We start from the raw sequence: 23,721 nt of genomic DNA, 5'->3' as shown, positions 1-23,721 counted from the left end.
ACACAAAATAAAAAATAAAAAAAATCCTTTAGGGAACTTAGGGAGCTCTGTAGAATAAAGAAAAGCACCAAATATTAGCAGCTGAGAAGCTACATTTTTTCCATTTTGCCTGAAAAACGTGACTCGAAGTATTAATGATGATCAAAATAATTTTAAGTTTATGTCAATCATCTAACTGTTGAATCAACCAATCACTGCAGCTCTAAAAAGGTAAGATAATTTCATACACATTATGAAACTGTAATGCATATACCAATCTGCGTACACACATAAATACACACATGCAAACAAATTGCTTAAATTAAATAAGGTCATAAAACAACCAATGCGTTTGTAAAAATTAAATAGTTGTCATCCAATTCTGCAATACATTTTAATTGATTATCAATCACAAAAAATGTGTTTCATAGCTCCCAATTGGAAGTTCACAAAATTAAAAAATATGTCGGAGGTTCTTCGTCTGAACTTCAGCCTTCAATGAGTCAAACTCAAAGAAAATGAAATCTGAGGAAGCGCCCTTTTTTTGTTCTTTTCTTCCTTTCTTTCTTTTTGTATTGAGACTTCTCAGTATGTCCGTATGAGCATTTCATCCAAACACTGTTTTTACATTTGTGATTTCAAAAGAAATCTGATCTAATGTTTTTATTTTGTGTGTCAGTCCGTTAAAATTTGGAGGAAGTGTAGTGTGAAGCCCTTTCTTCTTCTTCCCCTCCCTCAGGTCGAAGCTGCAGAAGAAAACTTCCTCCTTCTCTCTCCTCTCTCCTGACAGTTGGTCCCTCAGAGGGGTAAGAACAAATCTGACTCACATTATTCACCGCATTGTCACAGCTACACACTTTTTGAGACTTCATGCACAACAGGATGATTTTCATTATGGAGGAGAACGTAGAGGAGAACCTCCACTCTGAACCTCAGAGCGCGTTATGACTCTGATATCATAGAACAAAGAGAAAATCTGATATTCAGATATCTTTCATTTGATTTATTCATGGACTCAGAAGAGCAGGGCGTCCACTAATCAGAGGATTCCTGTTTCCTCAAAATATCCATGATAGAGGTCGACTGATATTGGGTTTTCGGGGCTGATACCGATACTGATTATTAGTACTTAAAGAGACCCATAACCGATATTTGGAACCTACGTGCATTTACAATAAAAGTGAAAATCTTTCTGTTAGGATTATAGCAAACTCCAGTACAAAACTTTGTTTAAATGCCTTTCGCAAATGTTCAATCAAAACTGAAACATTCATCATCATATACAGCAAGTTTTCAGCAACTTTTTTTTATAAAGTCAAACGAAAGCTTAAATAAAAATGGGTAAAGTAAACTAGCTTCCTGAGGTTTTAAAAAGTAAAAGTTCCTCCCATGCTGACACTTTCTTTACACTTTTTAATTAATTAATTTTATCAGCGATCATTAAAATAAAATGCCAATACAGATAATCGGCAAAATGCCAAATATCGGCCCCAATAATCATCCAGGCAGATAATCTGTGGACCCCTAATCTTTGGGCAAGATGCTGGGTGTGAGTGTGATATGTAGTGGTGAAGTGCTTCGAACAGTAATTTGGATATGATGCAACTTCAGACGCAACCTGCCTGCACGCCGTTGAAGTCGGTACGAGAGAAGCACCCAGCTCTTGACCTCGCCTTTTCCAGGTGGTGTTGTCATGTGTCCTGGCCAAACACATCAAGACGCCAAACTTGCTTACCAGAACCACTCTGTTCATTCATGCCTTTTCCTTCTATGTTCAATTTATTCTAGGAACTTAAGAGAAAACCTGCTGCTAAAAAAATTGTTACTAAAACATTGCATTGGTAGCATTGTGACAATCTCAGAACGTTTTTTAAAACCAAAAATTGCTCGCTGGGATCTCCAGCTGAATAAGTCCTGCAACTGTTGCAAATTTGCATCACCGCTGATAAGAATAATTTGGATGTGAAGTATTTGCAGATGAGTATTTTGCATGTTCATGTTTTGGTCATGCCTCCTGGTGTGTGCGGCCTTTAAGGCTGCTTGAGAGGCTGAAACTATTAACAAACACAGAAAAGAGACACTGTAAAACGTGTTCCTTTCACCGCGTGGATGTTGTTTCAGTTACATTAACTGAAATAATAGAATAAACTCGTTACTTTGTGTAAGGTGTTTTTTTTTTTTCTTTGCATGATTTTTATAACCAGTGTTAATTTTCTTTGTTTAAGTGTCTCCACTGCTGGTGTCTCCGTGTCTCCTGTAGCTCCTAATTATAGACGGCCTGTTTCCCCCCAACGGCCGTCACTTCCTGTTTGTCCAGTGGGAACTGAGTGGACACACACACACAAACACACACACACGTATTGTGAAGGGTTCCTGTTCCTGAGGGTCTGTAGATCCACTCAGAGAGCTTTAGATTGTGACTGAGGAGGTGGAGGAGGAGAAGACAAGGAGGTCAGTGGACAGAAGAAGGTAAAAAACAGGAGAAGGAGCAAGGGGAGTCTGACTGAGGAGGAGAGGAGGCTCTCGGAGACAAACTGGAGGAGGAAGAAAAGAAAAAGTCTGAATTTTGGAAAAGGACAGAAGAACAAAGGAAAAAAAGAAGAATTAAAATGTGACTGTAAAGCAGGTGATTCAAAGGGGGAGAGAGGCAACAAAAAAAGAAGAGAAAGGAAAAGAAACAACAGCTGATGTGACTTTGGGGTAAAAGCAAAGTGACCTGCAGGAGGAGGAGGAGAAGAAGAAAGAAGAGGAGCAGCAGATGAGTGTTTGCAGAAAGGGTTAATTAACACCTGAGCTGTGTTTTTGGAGCGGATCTAATCTTGATGATGGGCTGCTGTCTGTTTGTTTACTATCGGGTGAGTCGATGCGTCTGCGTCTGTGATTTTATCTCAGAAATCCTTTAAACGATCACCTGAAAGGGATGGATGAGGGTTAAATAACCCGTTACAGGTCGATCACGTGTGCACAGATGAGAACGCAAACCACTGCAAGCCATTGTCCTCATTTCGTACAATGTGTTCTTTGCTTTGTTTTTATTTCTATTAAGTTTTTTTTGTACTGTTTCAGACATTTCTTGTCAGTATCACGCTCAGTTCAGTTTTATGTGCACAGATAATGTTGTAAACCCACCTTAGCGTTTTTGAGGTTTGAGGTGAACACGTTCTTGGCAACGTGACACACAATACAGACATGCTTCATGCAACGACTGCATGTACTGTACATGTGTGTCTATACCAGTGGTGGAAGAAGTATTCAGATCCTTTACTTAAAAACAAATACTAATATCTCACTGTGAAAATACTCCACAAGTAAAAGTCTGACATTCAAAACCTTAGTGAGTAAAAGTTTGTTAAAGTATTACCAGTATTACTAGTATTACTTAAAGTATGAAAAAAGAAAATGTAGAAAATGCAGTAAAACAGCCTTTTGCTGTTACTTATGTAGTTTTTGGATTAATATCACTGCTGCATTAATGTGGATGTTGCTGTAGATGTTTCAGGTTGTGCTCATTTTAACTACTTTATATACTGCAGTTTTATCTACAGCAGTGCGTCCTATTGTGTAGTAGAAGTAAAAGGTTGCATAACTACTCAAGCAAAGTACAAGTACCTTGAATTTGTACTTATGTACAGTACTTGAGTAAAGGTATTTATATTCCAACACTGGTTTGTGAACATTTTATATTGCTGTTTTGTGCAATTTTCTGTATGCAGATTATTCGGTTAAACTTTGTTTCATATGCATGAATGTTTTTCATCGATACTGAACACCTAAATGTACAAAGTGTGCAGAGAGCATGATGCAGTAATTATATTATATATACCCAATGCTCTATATGTGATCACAGACTCTGCTCCAGTTGCATGACACCATGTGGCATTAAATAACATGATGAAAACGGTTTACCAATATTGATTGTAATTAAAACAGAAAACCAACATCAGCACTATTAATTTTAGCTGTAAAGGGTTCACAGTGAGAGTACAGGAATTAATGATCAGTTTAAATGAGCAACGTCAAAACCACACTGTGCAGGTACACCTTCAAATTACTTTTTTTTTAAATGAGGGTCATACTATGGAATAAAAAGTAGTTAAGAAAAAACTTTACGGTAAATGCATCTTGTAGCATCTCGACATTTTCCCTTTATTCCCATTCTGCAGACAGTGATTATGTGACATGATTTTTTAAAAAATGTAATACTCTCCTCCCTTAACTATCGATCATTAAATCTACAGTTGGTAACTTTCATAAAAATAAAGTTTTGTCATATTTGCTGAAACTGTCAGTATATGCTGACAGTAGTACATTATAGTGCCTCGAAAGGCATTTGTTATAATCCACTACAGCTGAAGGAAAACAGCCAATCAGAGCTCAGGATTCTCAGTGGCAGCCGGGTCACAAACTTTCTCCTTTTAAAGCGAAACAGTGCATGTGTCTTAAAACATAATTCAGTCACAGAATCTTGATTCATATTTGATTTGCGCTGCCTAGTTTGACAGTTTGCAATTCATGACGAGTGATTGACATGATAGACAGCTGACTCCTCAGCTCTGATTGTCGTTTTTGTTCATGTTCGGAAATGACAGAAGAAGCACTTCAGATCCAGGAACAGTTTCAGCAAATATGACAAAGTTATTTTTATAAAAGTTACTAACTTCGACTTTAAATGTTTAGTCTGTTCCCCAGCTGTCAGGACAGATATCTCAGGAGCAATATTAAAGGGATAGTTCACCCAAAAAAGAAACTTCAGTCATTATCTTCTCAAAGCAAATGGTCACCAGGATTCAAACATTTAAAAAAAAAAAACATAATAAAACCACAGTGTGTCTCCATACTGCTCGTCCAAAGTAATCCAAGTGTCCTGAAGCCCTGACATGCGGAGTTGTTTTGAAAAACGTCACTGGCGTCATGTTTTTAGCCTTGCTGTAGCCTGTAGCTCCTAGTGTGGGAGCTGCGTTTACATATATGCACTCATGCAACAGCGAGAGCAAATGTTTGCTCCTGAAGTGTTGCAAGTTGCAGCCAAGAAATAGTAAACCCCATAAACCCTGTCGTTAATAGTCATAATGTTGTTTTTACACTTTTTTGTGCAGAATAATGAGATGAGATGTAATGTGTTAATTAGTTAAATTTAGAGGAGGCTATTGGAGGCTGATTCTTTATTTTTTTATTTAGTGTCCAGACCTGAGAGCTGTGTACATTTTCTCATTTAACTCTGCAAAAAAAGCAAAACATTTGAACCATTCCTTAAAATTCTCAATAAATAGTTTTTGGAAACAGTTTACTGTGATGGTTGCATCAAGAATGAAACGGATGTAATGCGAGCTAATAGTAATTTTTCACTGTAATATTCATGTTCTAGTTGACTGAGACTGTGTGAACAGGTAGTTGTGATTTTAAAGGATTGACCTTATAAGGACTGGAGGACCAGACTCCTCCCTCCTCCTCGGTTTCTATAGCGATAGTGAGTTAAAGGTAAAGTCTGCCAGGTTATATAACATCCGGCCAACAACAAAGTCTCAACACAATACTGAACAAACAGCAGACTTCCTGCTATTGTTACACTCTGCTGCACCGATCCCAACATCCTCCTCTCCTCGCCTCCTCGTCTCCTCTCCTCTCATGTCCTCCCCTAATCTCTCTGAGCCTCCCCGATACTCCTTTGTCCTTTCTCTCTCCTCCCTTCCTCCTTCTTTTCTCTTCGCCTCGTGTTCATTCCTCTCCTTCCTCCTTTTCTCTCTCTTTTTTCCTCTCTTCCCTTGTCTACTTTCCTCTCCTCTCCTTTTCTGTCATTGTCTCCTTTCTTCTCCTCCTCTTATCTCAATTACTCTCTCCTTGTCTCCTCATCTTGCTAAAAAGTCCCTCCCCTCTCCTCTTCTTTCTCTCCTATATTCTTCTCCTCCTTCTCTCCTCTTCTCCCTCATTCTTTCCTGTCATCCCTTCCCTATCTCCTCTCCTCTCCTCTCCTCTCCTCTCCTCTCCTCTCCTCTCCTCTCCTCTCCTCTCCTCTCCTTGTGTCCCCGTCTTGGTTAAAGGTCGAATTTGTCTCTGACTTCTTCACCTCTTTTTATTTTCTCTTCTCCTCCTCCTCCTTCCTCTTACTTCCTTTCCTCCTCCTCCTCCTCCTCCTCCTCCTCCTCTCTCATACAGCTGTATGTCCTCAGTGACCTGTTTCATCTGAGGTGTTTGTGTGTTTTCTTCCTGTTTTGTTGTCGTCATGGCAGCATACAGGAAGTGTTTGGTTCGTTCTCATGTAGCTGAACACCTGAGCTTCTTCCACAGAGGTTACTTAGTAAAGTATTTGAGTCAATATCCTCCATTACAGTTCAGCTCTAGTCACGAGAGTGACATACGGCAAAAAAAAATTACAAAAATTGGGATAGACTGGAATAGACTGAGTTTAGTAGTTTTCCTTCACCCCTGAAATTTAATAATCCAGTCAATATAATTCCTCTATCTAAATTTGACTAAATTATATTAAAGCATTTTTAATTTTTCCTCAAATATAAAACTTGTTTTTTCTTGTGTTGTACGACAATTTGTAGACTGTGAAAGCGAAATGTTTTTCTCTTATTTTGGTATGAGTGCTCTAAAATTCTCTCTTGCCTAGGAGAAAAGCAAAAATTAAAAAACATTGGTGAATCCCGAAAATCAATGGGTAACAACAAAATTTTAAAAAGTCCTGGATACGATTTGTTCGTATATAGTTTTCTGCATGAGGCCCGATGTGTAATAAAAAAGTAAATGTAGCTGTGAAAGACAGTAACTGTACTGATGAATCAGAAGACGTTTCTGTTAATGTCTGATAATGTTTGCTGTGTTTTTGTGTGTTGCAGAAGAAGAGGAAGCAGACCAGCAGAGATGCAGACTCACTCAGTCTCTGCAGTCTGGACATCAATGTAAGTTCAGCTCCTTTACCTTCTCTGCTGTGGCTGAAATGTGTCAGAAAAGTTTTTTTGTTCTCAGAGTCTGTTGACATTTGCGTTGATGAGGCGAAATACGTTCAGATTCTGTAGTGGTGTTATGTCCACACCTTTAAATCTTCCCCTTAAAACCTTCCCTGTTGCAGTTTTGTGTACATGGTCTTGATTTGTGGTGTACTGCAGCTCAGGAAGTGATGCTGCTCCGCTGTGTTGTCACCCAAACTTCAGCTGCATAAAGCACTTATGCAATGTGACGTAATGTCCAGGGCTTTGAGGTGTAACTTAACACAAAACCAACTTTTTCAAGTAAAGCAAATTAATTTTGATTTTATCATTCTATCTACTCATACTGTTTCTGGTCCGTGTTTAGTCTGGATTGGTGAGCAGAGCCCTTCAGTGACAGTTATTTTCTTTATGTTGTCTCTTTATTATGACCTGTAGCTGCTCTGTGGAGTTTTTTTTTTTTTTTTTAAGATTTTTTATGGCTTTTATTGCTTTTAATGGACAGGGCAGTTTGAGAATGAAAGGGGGAGAGAGAGAGGGGGCGACATGCAGCAAAGGGCTCAGGCCGGATTCGGACCTGCGACCGCTGCGGGGAGGATACAACCTCTGTACAAAGTTTTCATTCAGTGTTATTTACCAATATATATAGTGTGTGTCCTTGAGGTCTGACAAACACCTTAAATGTATTTACCTATGTGGTTTACGAGCTAGCAGCCTCTATGGGTGCATTGTGACTAGTCTTGGCGCATTAGCACCACCTACAATCTCAAATCCCATCGGCTATCGTTCCGATGAGGATATGTCCAACGGTCAATATTTCGTGAGATCTGGTGTAGCTGGAGGATATCTGGGCCAAGACTCCCTAATGTGTGTGCGGATCATTTCAGCTAATCTCTATACACTCATATTCGCACATGAATGCAGCTAAATGTTTCTAAAAATGTACATATATGTGGCTCAGAGGGTAGAGCGGGTTGTCTTTTATTAGAATGGTTTGCGGTTCGATCCCCGGCTCCTCAGTCAACGTGTAGAAGTATCCTTGGGCAAGATACTGAACCCCAAATAGCCTCTGATGGCATCGGTGTGTGAGTGCATGTGAATTTATGAAAACAGGTGGCACTTTGTACGGTAGCCTTGGCCACCAGTGTGTGAATGTGTGTGTGAATGTTACTGATAGTGTGAATGCGCTTTGAAGATAAAACGTCTTCAGTTGATAGCCGTCAGGTTTCAAGATTGCATATCGGCCAATGTGTTCTGCCTCTACACACAATCTGTTTACCTGCCACTCAGTTGGTAGAAACCAGAACCTGTGCACTAAAATCTTGTCCAGTTGCCCACCGATTCTGCATACATATGTGTTTATAAAGATTTACACCACCTGAGGGTTAGATCAGTAGGATAGTGTGAAACTATGGCAGGAATATTTATTTCTGAGGGAAACTAATCTTAACAGTTTAGTGTATTTAAGATACAGACTTTGAATTATAGACATAAATGTTGGATGTGGATTCATGATTTGCAGGGTTTCCTACAGATTCATATATTTGTGTCAGGCATCACAATTAAAACATCTGCCGCCACAAATAGATTTTACTATTTAAATAAGCTAAGACAAAAGGCAAACAAGCTGGTAGATGCATTGTAGATATTCATAGACCCGACGGTAACTGTGATTTCTGACTCTGTACTTAGTCATCTCCACCTCTGTCAGCGGTTTATTGTATATCAGACACTCGGGGGCCCCTTGACCCTCATGTTGGGCCCCTCCTCATGTTAGTGTCTGTATATTTAGCCCTCTGCCAGCAGCCCGTTCCTTCCGTTTCCCTCCCTGCTCAGTCTAACACAGGATGTCAACCCTGGTCAGTACACCTCAGTGTGACAAAAAGACTCAAACACACCATCAGTTATATTTTGTTTCAGAGCAGCACGGCCAGATTAATGCACCTAAATCAACGGACACCCTATTGTTTCTCTGCTGTTACGCCCTGCAGCGCAGTGAGTCACATACAGTAATATTAAATGCTTTTTTTTTAAATTGAATTTTGAATTTAACAACACAGTGCTCTCCACATTCTCTAAGACATCTCATATTAAAAACAATACAACAACCAAAATGAATAAATAAATTAATAATAATAAATAAATCAATAAAACTGACAACAATAACAATAATTAAAAGAAAAAGAAAATAAAGAAAAACGACCATCATCCCCCTTTACTCGTGCTTTTTTCATTTCAGTATCATAAAAACATCAACTACATAAATAAGAAAAAGCAGTAAATCATTATAAAATGCCTTGAGAAGAGAACTAACAAATCTAATGTGTAAATTATGTAAATAAATTTTGTTAAAATAGTCCTGCAGTTATTTAGGACTGGGTCTCATTTACTTTGGAGGTTTCTGTTTGGCACCAGAGTGGTTATAGATTGTTAATTAATAACTGAGGCCCTCAGGTCACATGCAGATTCACAGTTATCGATGTGGTTTAGTAAACTGAAGGCCGGGATTTGTGAACTGTGAGGTTTTTCTAGCACCTACATCTTTAAAAATAAGGCCTTATAAATAAAATTAGAGGCTTTATTACACACTTTTAAATAATGTAAGTTGGTATATCGATGTTTATTGGTATAAAAAGTGATGCACCCGATGATTTTTTTATCTCATAGTTTCATAACATTCAGAATGATATAACATAATTTTAGCATAACTCACAATTGTGAAACAAAAACCTCAATAATGAACAAAAAAAACGTTTATTTTCTTCCACATAATTCAGTTTTTATAAACTAGTTGAGATTTTAGGTCAGAGCTGCGATTAAGCTGAAGTCACTGATGTTTTCTGCCTCTCTATCTTTCCTGCGGATTGAGGTCATTGTTGTCTTCCTCTCTCCATCTGTAATCTTTTCCAAATTGTAGTGTTTTTTTTCCATTTCTTTCATTTTTCTGCAACATTTACAGAATAAAGATGGACGATAAAGTGTTTTTGATTGATGTTTTAGTTTATGCAGAAACATGAACATATTTGTTTTTTTGCAAAATGTATAATAATAATAATAAATAAAAGTTTAATCCTACTATAACTAAAGTACTGTGAAATACTCATCGTGTGTAGTGTGATGTTTTGTTTCAGCTGAGACAGTTAAAGGAAAATCCAGTATTTTTCACCTGGGTTGAAAATTATTCTCATGATGGGGTCTATTGTAGCCAGCTTACCGAAATAGCATATTATATATCTATATACTGTATTTTATTATCATATTTTATGCATTGTTTCCTTAAAAAATCTCTCTCAGGCAAAGTGCATATGAGTGGCATTTTACCATTTGATGAGAAAATCCTCTCTGTTGAATTTCGGTTGAATACATCACGTGTTATTGCAGCTGTCTATAGTTAATGTCACCGTTCACATGAAATCCAGACTCATCAAACCAGGCAACGTTTTTCCAATCTTCTATTGTCCAACTTTGGGGCATCAGCGCCAGTTGTACCCTCAGTTTCCTGTTCTCAGCTGGCAGCAGTGGCACCTTGTGTGGTCTTCTGCTGCCGTAGCTCGTCTGCTTCAAGGTTCCTCGTGTTTTGCGTTCAGAGATGCTCTTCTGCAGACCTCGGTCATAACAAGTGGTTATTATAGTCACTGTTGCCCTTCTATCAACTTGAACCAGTCTGGCCACTCTCCGCTGACTTCTGGCATCAACAAGGCGTTTTTGCCCAGAGAACTTCAGCTCACTGGATATTTTCTTTTTTTTTTCCGCATCATTCTCAGTAAACACGAGAGATGGTTGTGGGTGTTGATGAAAATCCCAGTAGATCAGCAGTTGGTGAAATATTGAAATATTCAGAATAGCCCGTCTTGCACAAACAACCGTGCAACGTTCAAAGTCTCTTAAATCACCTTTCTTCCCCTGTTCTGATGCTCGGCTTGAACTTCAGCGAATCGTCTTGACCATGTCTATATGCCTAAATGTACTGAGTTGCTGCCATGTGATTGTCTGATATTTGCATTAACGAGCAGTTGAAAAAGTGTACCTTATAAGGTGGCAGGTGACTATATTTTATTGTTATATTTTATGCATCGTTTCCTGAAAAACTTTGTCTGAGGCAAAGTGCATATGAGTGGTTTTGTCACCATTCGGTGAGAAAATCCTGGTCATATCGTTTACGTCTGTCTATATTTTAAGGACCTCACTGTTGAATTTCAGTTGAATACATCACGTGGTAATGCAGCCGCCTGCAGTCGATGTCACAATTCAGATGAAGTGAGGGGGATCCGTCTGAGTCAGTAGAGAAAAATGATTTTGTTCGTGGTTCAGTCAGGGACACTTGGTCCTTTCTGGGCGTCCACGACCAAATGGTTGTATTCTCAGACAATGGAGCTGCGTCTCATGGGCAGCTTTTGTTAGCTGAGGTGGGTCTCGTGTCAGATCAGAGGTCAGTGATACCAGTCACAAGTTTCAAAGGAAACCCTGAAAACATTTCTAAAAACACAACACATAACCAATATTTCCGTGCTCCCAGCTGATCTAAAACATAAACGTGTGTTTAAGTTTCTTTATTTTGGCTTTTGTTATATATACCTAAATCTTCTTTAGTGGACAATAAATCAACTTACCAGTACATTCATTCCCTGGAGACGTACCCAAACCTTAACTATCATTTTGTCTTTAAAATGTCAAAAAAGTCATCAATGGCTATCATAATTTCCCAGAGCCCAAGCTGACGTCTCCATGTGTTTTGTTTTGTTGGACCAACAGTCCAAAACCACAAAAAAAATCAGTTTTCATGTCCATTTGATTGGGAACTTTGCTTGAAAAATGACTGAAACAATAAAATAGTTGCAGATAAATTCTCTGGAAATCGACTAATTGTCAGCTCTATAACCACCTAACTGTAACGTAAAGCAACAACCAAGTCCTTATTCTAAAACGTACTGTTTTTGTCCCCACAGATAATAGAAGTATTCTCACGAACACAAACTGCACACAAAGCTGCAGGAAAACCAGGGCAGAGCTCTGGCTGCCTGCAGGCGACTCTCTTCAGTAATTACAGTTCAGATTAACATTGACTGATGTTGGACTGAACAGTCCAATTTCAGCGTCACCAGTAGCTCCACTATCAATAATATTTAAATTAATATAATTTAAATATACTGTTAAATTTTTACATACCTGTATCTTTAATCTACCTACGTTTCTCTTTTGTTTATTTCTAATTTACTACAATTTACAGGGAAATATTTTATTTTTTGTGTCTACTGAACAGCACGTACACAGGAAAATTCTGTACTTTATAGTATGTCAACTACATTTTACAATGAGAATAATAGGATGTACTTTAATACATTTTACGGGGTATATTTTAGTTATATGCATATTTTACTTAATTTTTACAGGGAAACATTTGACTTTTTTGTCTACCTCACTAAATTTTTACAGGAAAAAACTATGTTATACTTACAGGGTTTAGTTTTTATATGTATTTTATGACATTTTTATAGGAAAATACTACATTTTCCGCTTCACTCCATGTACCACATGACTAAAGTTTATGTGCAGAACCTATTCTGTAAATCAGATTATTAATGAGAATTAAATGCTTTGTTTTTAGTTTTGTTTAGTTTACCTGACAAAAAAAAAGAAACATGTACAGCAGACATCTATTCAGCAGCGTATTAACCCACATGTGGTGCTTTCGTGAGTGTTTGGGGACAGTGTTTGTGGGACGGAGTTAAAATAAACTACAGTGCATTCAAGGTAATGAAGGGACATGTCACCCAGAGGAGTGATTTTGTTGCACAACAATGGATCTCAGTGGCACAGAGGAAGAAGATTCATCAGACTTTGATAAACTTGTTATTTGGTCATATATTCATTGTTGTGTTTTGGCTTCTAATAGGATTTGTTGACATGAAGAAAAATGATCATATCATAAATAAAAAAAATAAAAAAAAGTAGCTTGGGAGAAAGAAAGGAAGGAAGTAAAGTGATAGAGCACGCCTGTGAGTGAGTCAGAGGGAGAGCGAGAGAGTGAGGAGGGGGACGAGTGCACATCATTCAGAGTGAGTAAGCTTGAACAGCTATTTAACGGAGAGGTCAGACAGAAACCTGGAAAAAGAGCTCCAGACGGTCCAGCAGTCAGAGCTCTGGTCTGAACAAACCTTTACTGGACTCAACACTGCCGGTACCGAACGGATCCTCTGACAGCACCAGGCGTTCTTCTCTGGTACCAAACTCTCTTTGGATGCTTTCTTTCTGGCCTCTGGAATTTGTGGCTGCTCTTCCAGTGTCAACTCATTCGAGGAGATTTGTAAAAAAGGTACTGAATAATGAACACCCGACACATTCAGGACTCAAAACCAGCATCAACTCTTTCTAGTCTCCTTCTGGATTCTGACCAGCACTAAGGTCCATTTGGACTCTTGGTTTCTTACAGCTTCTGAAAGATCTACTGATATCATGCTCCCTCCTGACACTTGACGTTTTCACACTTTTAGTAGCTGTCTCACAGTCTCTCCTGTTTTCCCTCCTGGACCCTCGATCAGTACCGGACTCTTTCTAAAAATTGAGTTCTTTGTATCAGACTGTACCCAGACTTCTCACCAGTGTTTGTACAACTCGTTCTGGATTAGTTTAAAATATTTCTGGACCCTCTCTTGGTACTGGGAAAGGTCCAGATCCTGTGCTGGGTTTTGTGGTGAGCAGTATGGTGGCTGGGCAGACGCCCCTCTTCCTGCTTCTCAGCAAAGGGAAATACAACATGGGGAAACGGGTGGAGGTAAGATAGAAAATATATTGTGTATGTTGTATTCTGCTGCTTTATGTTAAAGGCTGTGCAAATTTTAACTCCTTTATATTCTGTTTGGGTAGTTTAATCAGCAACAATGCTTCATTCTATAAGATCATATGTTTGTAGTTTTGCTGTCTTGTGGGCAACACGCATCTGCCAAAAGTCCTTTTCATGGTGTCAGAAAAACAGCTGTTTTCAGGCTTTTAGACAGTGCGTTTTCCAGGTGATACAAGAGAGTTTTTGAAGAGATTATTTAGCCTTGACAAGTATTCACTGATGGAAAGATGGCCTTGGAATAAAATTAGGCTATCAGTGCAGGAAAAAGATGCAAATTCTTTTTGAAATTGGTGCTGCATGACCAGAGAAAACAGAGAAAAATAAAGCAAGATGTAGAAGACCTAAAACTACCAGAATGCACTGCAGCGCACCAGGCCAATAAACACTCCAGCTGGTGGGTCATGTTATGCAAACTCTCACTTGTGAAACAATGGATGCCAGCTGGCAAGAAATAGTCTCCTACTACAATTAAACAATAGCCTAAAACATTCGATCAGCGCTGCTTAGTTTCATTGTTTGATCTCAGTTTTTTCGGCTTCTGTTTTCACTGTCCAGGAAGCGGGATGGCGCCCGCTTCCTGTTCACAAACACATGCTATTACAGCCAAACACACGGCACTAAGATTTGTTTCCGAAAACATTTTAGTCAAGAAATATGTGGCGCAGTAACATCTTGGTTTATATTTGATCTGCAATGTCTAGTAGTATCGTTTGATCACATTTCGGTTTTACTTCGAGGGAGAGAAGGGCGGGTGTGTCGCTTGATCCGCGAAACTCTTTGTGTCCACGGTGGCAGACATTTGTGTGTTAAAAGACCTGGACACAGCATTGGAGGCAAGCCCCTGTTCATTCCTATGAAAGCTTCTCAGTAGTGCATTAAATTTTCTGTTTTCACGATCTTCCACGTAATGGTGCTCATAGAGCACTTACAACGGCCGAGCATGGACAAGTGTGCACGACTGGCTAAATTCTAGCTTAGCATTCTGCTAACTTAAATACAGATTAAATGATTTAATCTTGGGCTCTTCTAGACTTTTCAAATGTTATCAGACTGAATGGATCAAATCCTGATAGTAAAACGAATCATTTTGGGGGATGCTGGTGTTTAAAAATGTATCCACTGATTGTCTCTTACTGAATGTAAGTCAATTGGTAAAAGCCTTTCGGACCCAGAGGGTGTAATTCCACATTTGTCCACTGTGTAAAATTGGCTTCAAAGCCTGGTGCTGTTCCTGGCGGCTTGGTGACGGACAAATGAAAATGCAGCCTGTAGTTCAAGACACAGCCCTGAGAGCCAGCGAAACTCCGCCAGATGATGTGTTTTGAATCAGTTTGCGTTTCACTGCTGGATTTTCTCAACACACAGTTGAACACATTATTTTTAAGTCTATCACAAACATTCAAAATCAACTCAACTGGAGATGGATTTCCCTGGATAGGAATCTGGACAAAAACTGTATTCTGAAAAGTAACTAAAACTGACAAATGTTGTGAAGCAAAAAGTACAAAATTTACCTCTGAGATTTAGTGGAGTTTAAGTTTTAAGCTGCATAAAATGGAAATACCCAAGTAAAGTAAAAGTACCTCAAATGCATGTGCTTAGTTATAACCCACCACTGAAGGTGAATGTGATGCTTAAAGCTTTTAACATTATACTTGGGAAGGCAACCGAAATATTTTCTACAAAAACATTCCACATTAGAAGGTTTCTGATTATTTGGTCTAATGCCACTGATGTGTGTCATTATCCTGAACACTATATGGCACTAAGTGAGGTCTTTCATAAGCTTTATTTAAGCAGAGGGTCACTTGACTTTTCTGTGAGGAAAACATCTGAGGTGGTTGTAAAGATTCTGCTTTAGGCCTCAAAAAAAAAAAAAAAAGCCTGACATTACTGTTTGTCCAAGGGGCCTTTTTTTCTTCATCTTGAACAAAAACACTGTTAACTGTCAGGCCTCACACTCAGACATGTGAGAAAAACTGAGAAAACCACATGCTTAGTTTTTCCATGTGTCTCCATCAGGCTTTAACTTCCTTCTCAGCTCTGTTCTTCACCTCCTTCAGCAGTCCTGCATGAGGAGCTTTTCTATGCACATTTGGTCTGAAATAAACCAACTCTGAGTATTTGTATAACATTAGTGGAAGGAGATGTGCATAAATTTACATCTGTTAAAAGTTGCACTAAGTTTGCAGTGTAACTTCTCTACTCATGTGCCATTTTGTCCTTAATGCATCTTTTCTATCCTGGTTGCAGCCCGTTGTTGACTCCAAATTAAACATCAAAATACGTAATTGATCCATTACCCTCCACAAAAACACATTGAAGTGTTTTCTGATTTGATGCTCTTAACAAAAAACGTCCACTATTCAGTAAATGAACCGTTTCCTTGTGTTACTCAGCTGTGGGTCATTTTTGGGAATATCTGCAGCCGCTGATGTGTTTACCTCTTCCAAGGAAGCTTGCTGCTTTGTTACTTGCATGCGCTGCACAATGACTACGAAAATGAAACCAGGATGTGATTGTCATTAATCAGAAGGGCCGTGACGACAAAAGTGACATCGTAATGAGTAATTTCATGACTGTAACACACTACTAGTAATGTGTTACCGTCCAGCATGGCTTGAGAGTCCGTCTGCTGTAAATCTGATGTAATTACTCTTTTGTTGACCGACTGTGCTGAATTGATCTTTGTCAGTTTGAATTAACTGAAGAGCCGTCACACACAGAAATCTATTACATGTCCAATGGAAACTTCTCCAGTGTGAAGCAAATAAACAGATTATGTATTACCTTCCCTGACTTTTAAATCTTTAATAAATACAACAGAATCATCTGCTAAACACACTGGCCTGATTAACGCAGTGTAACTGATACTGACATTTGATATTTTAGAGATTCGTCAAACCTCCAACAGCAACATTAAAGGCTGCAAAGTCACAACTTTCAATTGTTAGTCTCCTCTTAACTGTTGATTTCCATGAATGAGACAGAAAACACAAAAACTGTGGGAAATCTGTTTGTAAGATTCGTGATGTGAGCTTATAGCTGAAGTTGAAAATCTTTCTGCGTCTGCGGACCAATCAAGGATAAAAAAAACAACAAAACAATACCCGAGGTCAATTTATTTTTGGTCGACTGGTTCCTGACTGTGTTGATGGAAACAGAGTTTGATGGTTCCTATGTTCCAGTAGGTCAGTTGACTTTGACACACAAACACAAACAAACACACACGAACATACACACACTCACACATACATGCACACATTGATTTCTTGTAAGTCTGTATCCAGGACAAGCAGCCTGGTGGTATTTCAACACACAGAGACAGATCCTGATAAGTTAGAGGCTTCATATCTGTGTGTGTGTGTGTGTGTGTGTGTGTGTGTGTGTGTGTGTGTGTGTGTGTGTTCTGGCAGAGAGGGAAAACACTTTGAGTCACACCATTGTTTAACCTACGGTTTATTAACAATAACGAGTCGACTTTCCCGCAAACTTACGAGAACAATCTGCAGACACACACTTACTGTTAAACCTCAGACTGGCACGTTGTTCTAAAAACATTTCAACTGATTGATTATCATTACTCTTTTAACAGAAAACAATTTTATTTGTATGATTTAAACCGGGTGCAGCCTCTCCAAAGTTGGGATCTGCAGATTTTCTCTGTTTTTCTTTGTAAACTGAATATTTTGGAACTGTGATTGACAGCTACAGAAACTTCCAAGAGTCACACAGTGATAGTTTTCATTGGGAAGTTAAATGATTTTGGAGTCAGTGCTATAACAAAACTCTGTCTCTGTAAGCAATCTTTCACACCCTTTGCATCATTGATTTTCAATTTTACCTTTAGCAAGATAAATAAGATCCTCCAAACTTGAGTCAGCCCAGTCGGCAGAATAAATTGTTGACATTGTTGTTGGCAAACCACAAATACGCTACATTTGCATGTTTTATATCAACATTTACTGTATAAAGTGACAGTGTGTGTGAGCTGACTTTTCATCTGGATGTTGATGGCGCGTCACCAAGACAAGACGTCTGCTGATCTTCAGATCATTGTTCAAGACCGATAAATGACAAAACTCATTGTGATTTAGCGAGTCAGTGTGTTTCCAGTAGCTTTTGAGGCCAAATGTGGGTGTTTTGTTGCAGGTATAGCGCCACGAAAAGTGGTTGGTTTTTACTGAGATTTTACTTTTCCTGCCAGGGTTAAGCCTGTATTTTAAGCCAAAATATGTTTTGGTTTTTTTGTTTTTTTCAAAAATAATGGCATGTTAACAACAACGTATTTGCTACATAATAATGTACAAATATAACGTATCTGGGGTTTGCAGAAACGTACAATGCCAACATTTCCTTTCTAGCTCTGCTAATGGTGACGATATTGTTGCCATTAAAGGTGAAGAGAAATTAAGTCCTTTGATTGTAGAACGTGTGGAGTTTTTAATGGCCGGTGACGTGCGTCGTTGTGTCTGCCACAGCGTCTCTTATAATATCACCTCTGGTCTTAACAGCGTTGTGTGAAGTGACTCATTGATCACAGGAGTGTTGTTTTTGTGTGACGATGTGAACGCAGTCTGTCTCTGTTCTCTCGTCCAGGAGCCCAGCACCAAGCGCAGTAAACTCGTATCCCGGGTGACCTCTCTGGCGAGCCTGCTGCCGCCCGTCAAGACCGTCCCGCTGAAGAGGATTGGTCAAACGCTGCAGGTAAACAGCCAATCAGGTGTCTTTTTCCTCTAAGTCAGTTCAGCTGTGAAGTGGTTCCCCTGTTCTGAAAGTGTTCTCCCCAAATTTGTATTTACATTTCAGACTTTCCTTTTGTGGATAAGAAACAGGAGAGAATAATATTCTGACTCAACTGGTTAATGTACTGACCATCAGTTTTATTGATTTCCTCTTGATTCTGTTTCTGTTTTGATGAAGCAGAAACTAGAAAGTACCGCAGTACCCATAAGACTCAGCGCTTTGTCATTCGATTGTTGCTGACTTCATCCAAAATTGACACTTAATTCAAAACTAATTCAAGCTTTACATTGATAAATCAGTGCTCTCAACATGTAATCTTTAGCTTCCACCTAAGGTTAGCGGTGCACCCTGGGAGTCGTAGTTTACCTTTCCCCTAAAGCTTTGATGCACACGTCCTTGTGCCTTTAATATTTTAATCAAACAACCAAAAATTGTTGGATTTACTTGTTCATTATTAATTTAAATTCATAATACAACCGAGTTTCATGCCAGTTTAAATGTCCAAATTAGTTTCTGGAACCAGAGGTGCCAAAAGTAGCTCGTCCCAGTTTGTAACTCTTTGCTACAGATGCAAAAATACACAAAATAAATATCCTGTGTGTATCAGCTGGTTTGACCGTCTCTGTCTCTGCAGCGCTCCATCAGTTTCCGTAATGAGAGTCAGACAGAGAGAGCCTCCCATCCTCCTCCTCCCTCCTCCTCATCCGCAGTGAAGACGCGCGTTATCTCAGCGACGGTGTCCAACACCTCCTCCTCCATGACTGCAGCACGAGTTTCCACTTCAACTGCCCAGGCTGCCAAGCGCCGTGACAGCAAGCTTTGGAGTGAGACGTTTGACGTCCGGCTGGGAGCGACGCAACCTTTGAGCCCAAAAGAGATAAAACGGCAAGAGGTGAGAGACACACTGCTGCTGGGCTGAATGATTTAAATTTTTTATTTTGTTTATCTAAATGATACTTTGAGAACACATTCAGATTAAAACACAACTCTCCTCCAGCGCTTTATTCACCAGCCATAAGTATGAGAAACAACATTATTGTCAACTTTGTTGAATTGTTTTTATAAAACTGAATATTTTTCTTAATGGACAAATAAATTTACGAGAAAAAAAGACAACAAATACAAAACATCAGAATAGACAACTTAACAAATACACTTGACAAAAACAATATGTCCTTTAACACCACGAAACAGTAGATTCTATTTTCTTCTCACCACATTTAAAAAAAAAACCCAAAAAAAACCCTCAGCATACTCAAATCTCAACCACTTTTAACACGAAGATGACCCAGTGCCAAAGACGATCTTTTTTCCCAAATTCTCTCTCTCTCTCTCTCTCCCTGCAGGCTATATTTGAGTTGGCTCAGGGCGAGCAAGACTTAGTGGAGGATCTCAAATTGGCTAAAAAGGTAAATGAAACTCTTTTTTTTTCCCTTAAAGAACTGTGCCGGTACTTTCTGAGCTCATTTGCTCATCTTTGTGTGTGTGTGTGTGTGTGTGTGTGTGTGTGTGTGCGTGTGCGTGTGCGTGTGCGCGTGCGCGTGCGCGTGTGCGTGTGCGCTGCAGGCATACCGTGACCCGATGCTGAAGCTATCCATCATGACTGAGCAGGAGCTGACCCAGATCTTTGGCACGCTGGACTCGCTGATACCCCTGCATGAAGGTAGGAGGCAGCATCTGATGATAGTTACTCGTCAAAGATTTACAAGCTGCAACGTGCTTTAAAGTTCCCTTTTTCATGAACCTCTTTACATTAATGGGATGACTATTTAACATGTTGGCCTCATGTCTGAATTTTCTTTTTATTTAAAAGTCACAATCTTATTATAGACCTCGTAACATTTCCTGATCACTTTCAACACAGCACAAGTCTGAACTGTTGTGTCAGATTAATGTAAATGCCGCAGCAACACAGCATCATCTCTTAACTATGTTAAATCCTAGCTAATTACATAAAAATTGATATTTATGTGTGACTGCTGTCAGTCAGTAATTTAAGGACTGCTCTGCTCTCTGTCCTGGGGTATTCAGGACAATAATACCAGCTCCTGACCCTCTGCCCCCCCACTTTTCAGTCTCGTTATTTTCGCGTTTGTATATATGTTATATTAATTTTAAAAAATATACATCAAGTCACATTAGTCACATTGACATCAAGTGTCAGATTAATTGTTTCAAAGTATCTAATGTAAATAAAAATGTGGGCAGTTTTTTACTATATTTGACTATATTTTTTAAGGCAAAGTTCTCTTTTCATGAACCCTGGCTTTTTAGAATCAAAATAAAATTTTATGCAAAAATTATATATTTTACAAAATATCATATAATATCATATTAAAAAAATCCCTTTGACATCAGTAAATATTTGTATGATATTGTATGTCAGCCCTACTAGTTGATTGAGTTTGGAAACCCCAGACAAATTGTCTTAAATGTTCCCATTCTGCTTTTGGTGCTGATGTCTGTAAATTTTATCATTTCAAAACTGTCTGTCTCCTGTCAGACCTGCTGAGTCGCCTCCGAGACGCCAGAAAACCTGACGGGTCCACAGAACATGTGGGACACATTCTGACTGACTGGGTGAGTGTTTCTCTATAAATAATGCATCATGCTGAAAAAAATGATAGTCGTCTCTGTGTCCTACACTTTGCAGTAACCATGTCTGTGTCTCTGTGTCCCTGCAGCTGCCCTGTCTCTCCTCCTACACTGCGTACTGCAGTAACCAGGTGAAGGCTAAGTCCTTGCTGGACCAGAAGAAGCAGGATCGGCGGGTTCAGGACTTCTTGCAGCGCTGTCTCCAATCACCATTTAGCAGGAAATTGGACCTGTGGAACTTCCTGGACATTCCCCGCAGTCGACTGGTGAAATACCCGCTGCTGCTCAGGGAGATCCTGAAGCACACGGCCAACGACCATCCGGACCGGCAGCACCTGGACGAGGCGGTGAGGAAAACCAGCGTTAATCTACACCTTTGTCCTGCAGGTCTCACTGTCAGTCTGAGGTTGTGGGAAATATGTTTTTAAATTTCTTAAAACCAACCAAGTACAGATGTAAACTGTGCAAATATAACGCTGAAGTCTGTAGTAACACTGAAAATTTGGCAGTAATGGTCACACCGCCATTTAAAACAGCAAAATTTTTAATCTGCACCAAATTTTTACATCAAGTTTAACATGTTAATTTACACAGTTAACCAACCAGCAGGGCATCTGTATCCAGATCCCATAAGTTCTGCTGATTTTTCTTTTGTGATGTGAAGTTGAAGCACTTCAGGGCTTGTATGGGTGTGAAATTCTCCTGATTGAATTATCAGTACAAACGATGAAAAACGTTTAGAAAATATCTATTTTTTTAGATAAAAGGTAAAAATTACAAGCCTGTGGGCCTACAGGGAGCCTGTAAGGACAAAAGTCAACTGAGACAGCCAAGGTGAATTTCTGTGAGAAAAAACCCATCTGTTACGTGCATCACTCATGGTGGAAAAGTCAGAAGAAGCCCAGTGCTTATACTAAAAAAATAAGATATTACTCTTAAATAATCTGAAATAACTTTACAGCTTTGTACTTTGAACTTCCTTTATTAAATATAATCAATCTGGGTGAAAATCTATTATATAACACTTTTTAGTTGCTTAAATTCATCTTTTTTTTTCATGTGAGATACTGAGGTTCTCTGCACCACCTTCTCTGCACAATTGAACTTTTTCCATTATTTGCATGTAACTTGTGTAGTTAGCTACATCAACAGGTTGTTTTTGTTGATCAACAGTGAAACAGAAGCAGAGAGCAGAAGGAATGAGAGTGCAACATTAAACTGAATATTTAGAAAACAGATCGGATGGTATAAATGGATGGATGAGGTTACATGTTGTCTGCTTGCTCCTCAGATGCTGATGGTTCAGAGCGTGGTGGCGGACATCAACAGGCGGACAGGCGAGTCAGAGTGTCAGTACTACAAGGACCGCCTGCTGTACACTGAGGAGGGACAGAGGGACGAACTCATCGAGCGGTCCAGGACCCTCAGCTGCCACGGAGAGCTGAAGAACAACAGAGGACTCGTCAGTACATTTCTACTATTTCATACCTGCTAACCTCCCGACCCCTTTTATCCAAACATGTCCTACACGGTCTTCTACTAAGTTCATGAATAGAAAGTGATAGAGAATTAGGTCAGTACCAGGCCTACAAGAGGCCTTGAGTCCAGATACTAGACCCTCACAGCAGCCTTTTCTTGTGCTTGGTATAAGCAGATTTAGTGTCTCCTCTTGGGGATGTGCCGTTGCATAGTTGGGGAGACAGGCAAGATGATTTAGGGTCAACAGGGTGAGCACACTTGCTTGTTTAAACTAAGGGACCGATAGAATATAATTTTTAAAAAAATTTAATTCAGAAATGTTGGCATACAAAACAATACAGCAGGTATGCACTTGACTAAATTTTTCTTATATAAATGCACAACAACCTATACCAAACATACATACTTACATACATGCACATGCACAATAAAGTATCTCTTTATGCATACCTGCATGTGTCAACCTTTAAAGTGTGCATATTAAATATAATGTACGTGCATAAAGGGCATTTACCCACAAGCATCGTCAGCACAAGGAGTGGCATGTGTAAACATACAGAGGATCTAAACTAATCACAGACATGAATAAAGATGAGAAAGAAAATACAGAATAGAAATTGAAAAGAAATAAAATAAATGAATAAATAATTATATAAACAGTGTGATTAGTTAGACAGTTTGCTGTGGTGTGTGTGGACACTCTGCACGTTCAGATGCAACTCTCCTCGATCGATTCCTGATTAAATACTGTATGTAATTCATCCAAGCCTCCTGAGTTCTTCAGTCACTCAATCACCAGCTCACACAGTGTTTTTCTACATCAGAAAGGTCAAACATTATGGTTTGGATCCGGTGGAGGTCACTCTGAGAACAATTTATTGTTGTGTCTCTTTCCCACCTTTATATAATGTCTTAACATATGAATGTAACATATAACTATAACATTATATACTTTATATAAAAATAGAAAAGTTCACCTTTGCAATTGTGATTAGTTACTTTCAGTTTGTCTGCCATACAGGAACTACTATTACTACTTTGATTATTTTACCAATTTTATGATTAGAAAGAAAGGATCCAAATATGTTAATTGTCATCTATGGAAAAAAATACTCAATATTCACAAAAAACAATTGACAGGGGGATCACTGA

General features: G+C 39.0%; 1 protein-coding gene across 3 annotated transcripts in view; it reads left to right on the top strand.

Annotated features, from left to right (window-relative positions):
- The window catches only part of arhgef3 (Rho guanine nucleotide exchange factor 3), a 34,183-nt gene that overhangs the window by 5,786 nt on the left and 4,676 nt on the right, over positions 1–23,721 (top strand). The window contains exons 2-10 of one of the 3 annotated variants that reach the window (XM_042510035.2): positions 719–785; positions 6,819–6,881; positions 18,349–18,456; positions 19,130–19,387; positions 19,842–19,904; positions 20,062–20,158; positions 20,999–21,075; positions 21,180–21,437; positions 22,382–22,552. In XM_042510035.2, the coding sequence (XP_042365969.2) occupies positions 719–785; positions 6,819–6,881; positions 18,349–18,456; positions 19,130–19,387; positions 19,842–19,904; positions 20,062–20,158; positions 20,999–21,075; positions 21,180–21,437; positions 22,382–22,552 (1,162 nt within the window). Of the gene's footprint in view, positions 1–718; positions 786–2,205; positions 2,835–6,818; positions 6,882–12,447; positions 13,681–18,348; positions 18,457–19,129; positions 19,388–19,841; positions 19,905–20,061; positions 20,159–20,998; positions 21,076–21,179; positions 21,438–22,381; positions 22,553–23,721 lie in introns of those variants that run through there. The other 2 variants (XM_088069893.1, XM_088069897.1) reach the window with 2 other exon arrangements.

This window comes from Plectropomus leopardus, chromosome 2 (assembly GCF_026936395.1).
Source record: "Plectropomus leopardus strain MGB_pleo_1.0 chromosome 2, ASM2693639v1, whole genome shotgun sequence".
NCBI classification, from domain to species: domain Eukaryota; kingdom Metazoa; phylum Chordata; class Actinopteri; order Perciformes; family Serranidae; genus Plectropomus; species Plectropomus leopardus.
The sequence above is the reverse complement of the archived record's forward strand: the minus strand, read 5'-3'. Positions and strand labels throughout refer to the sequence as shown.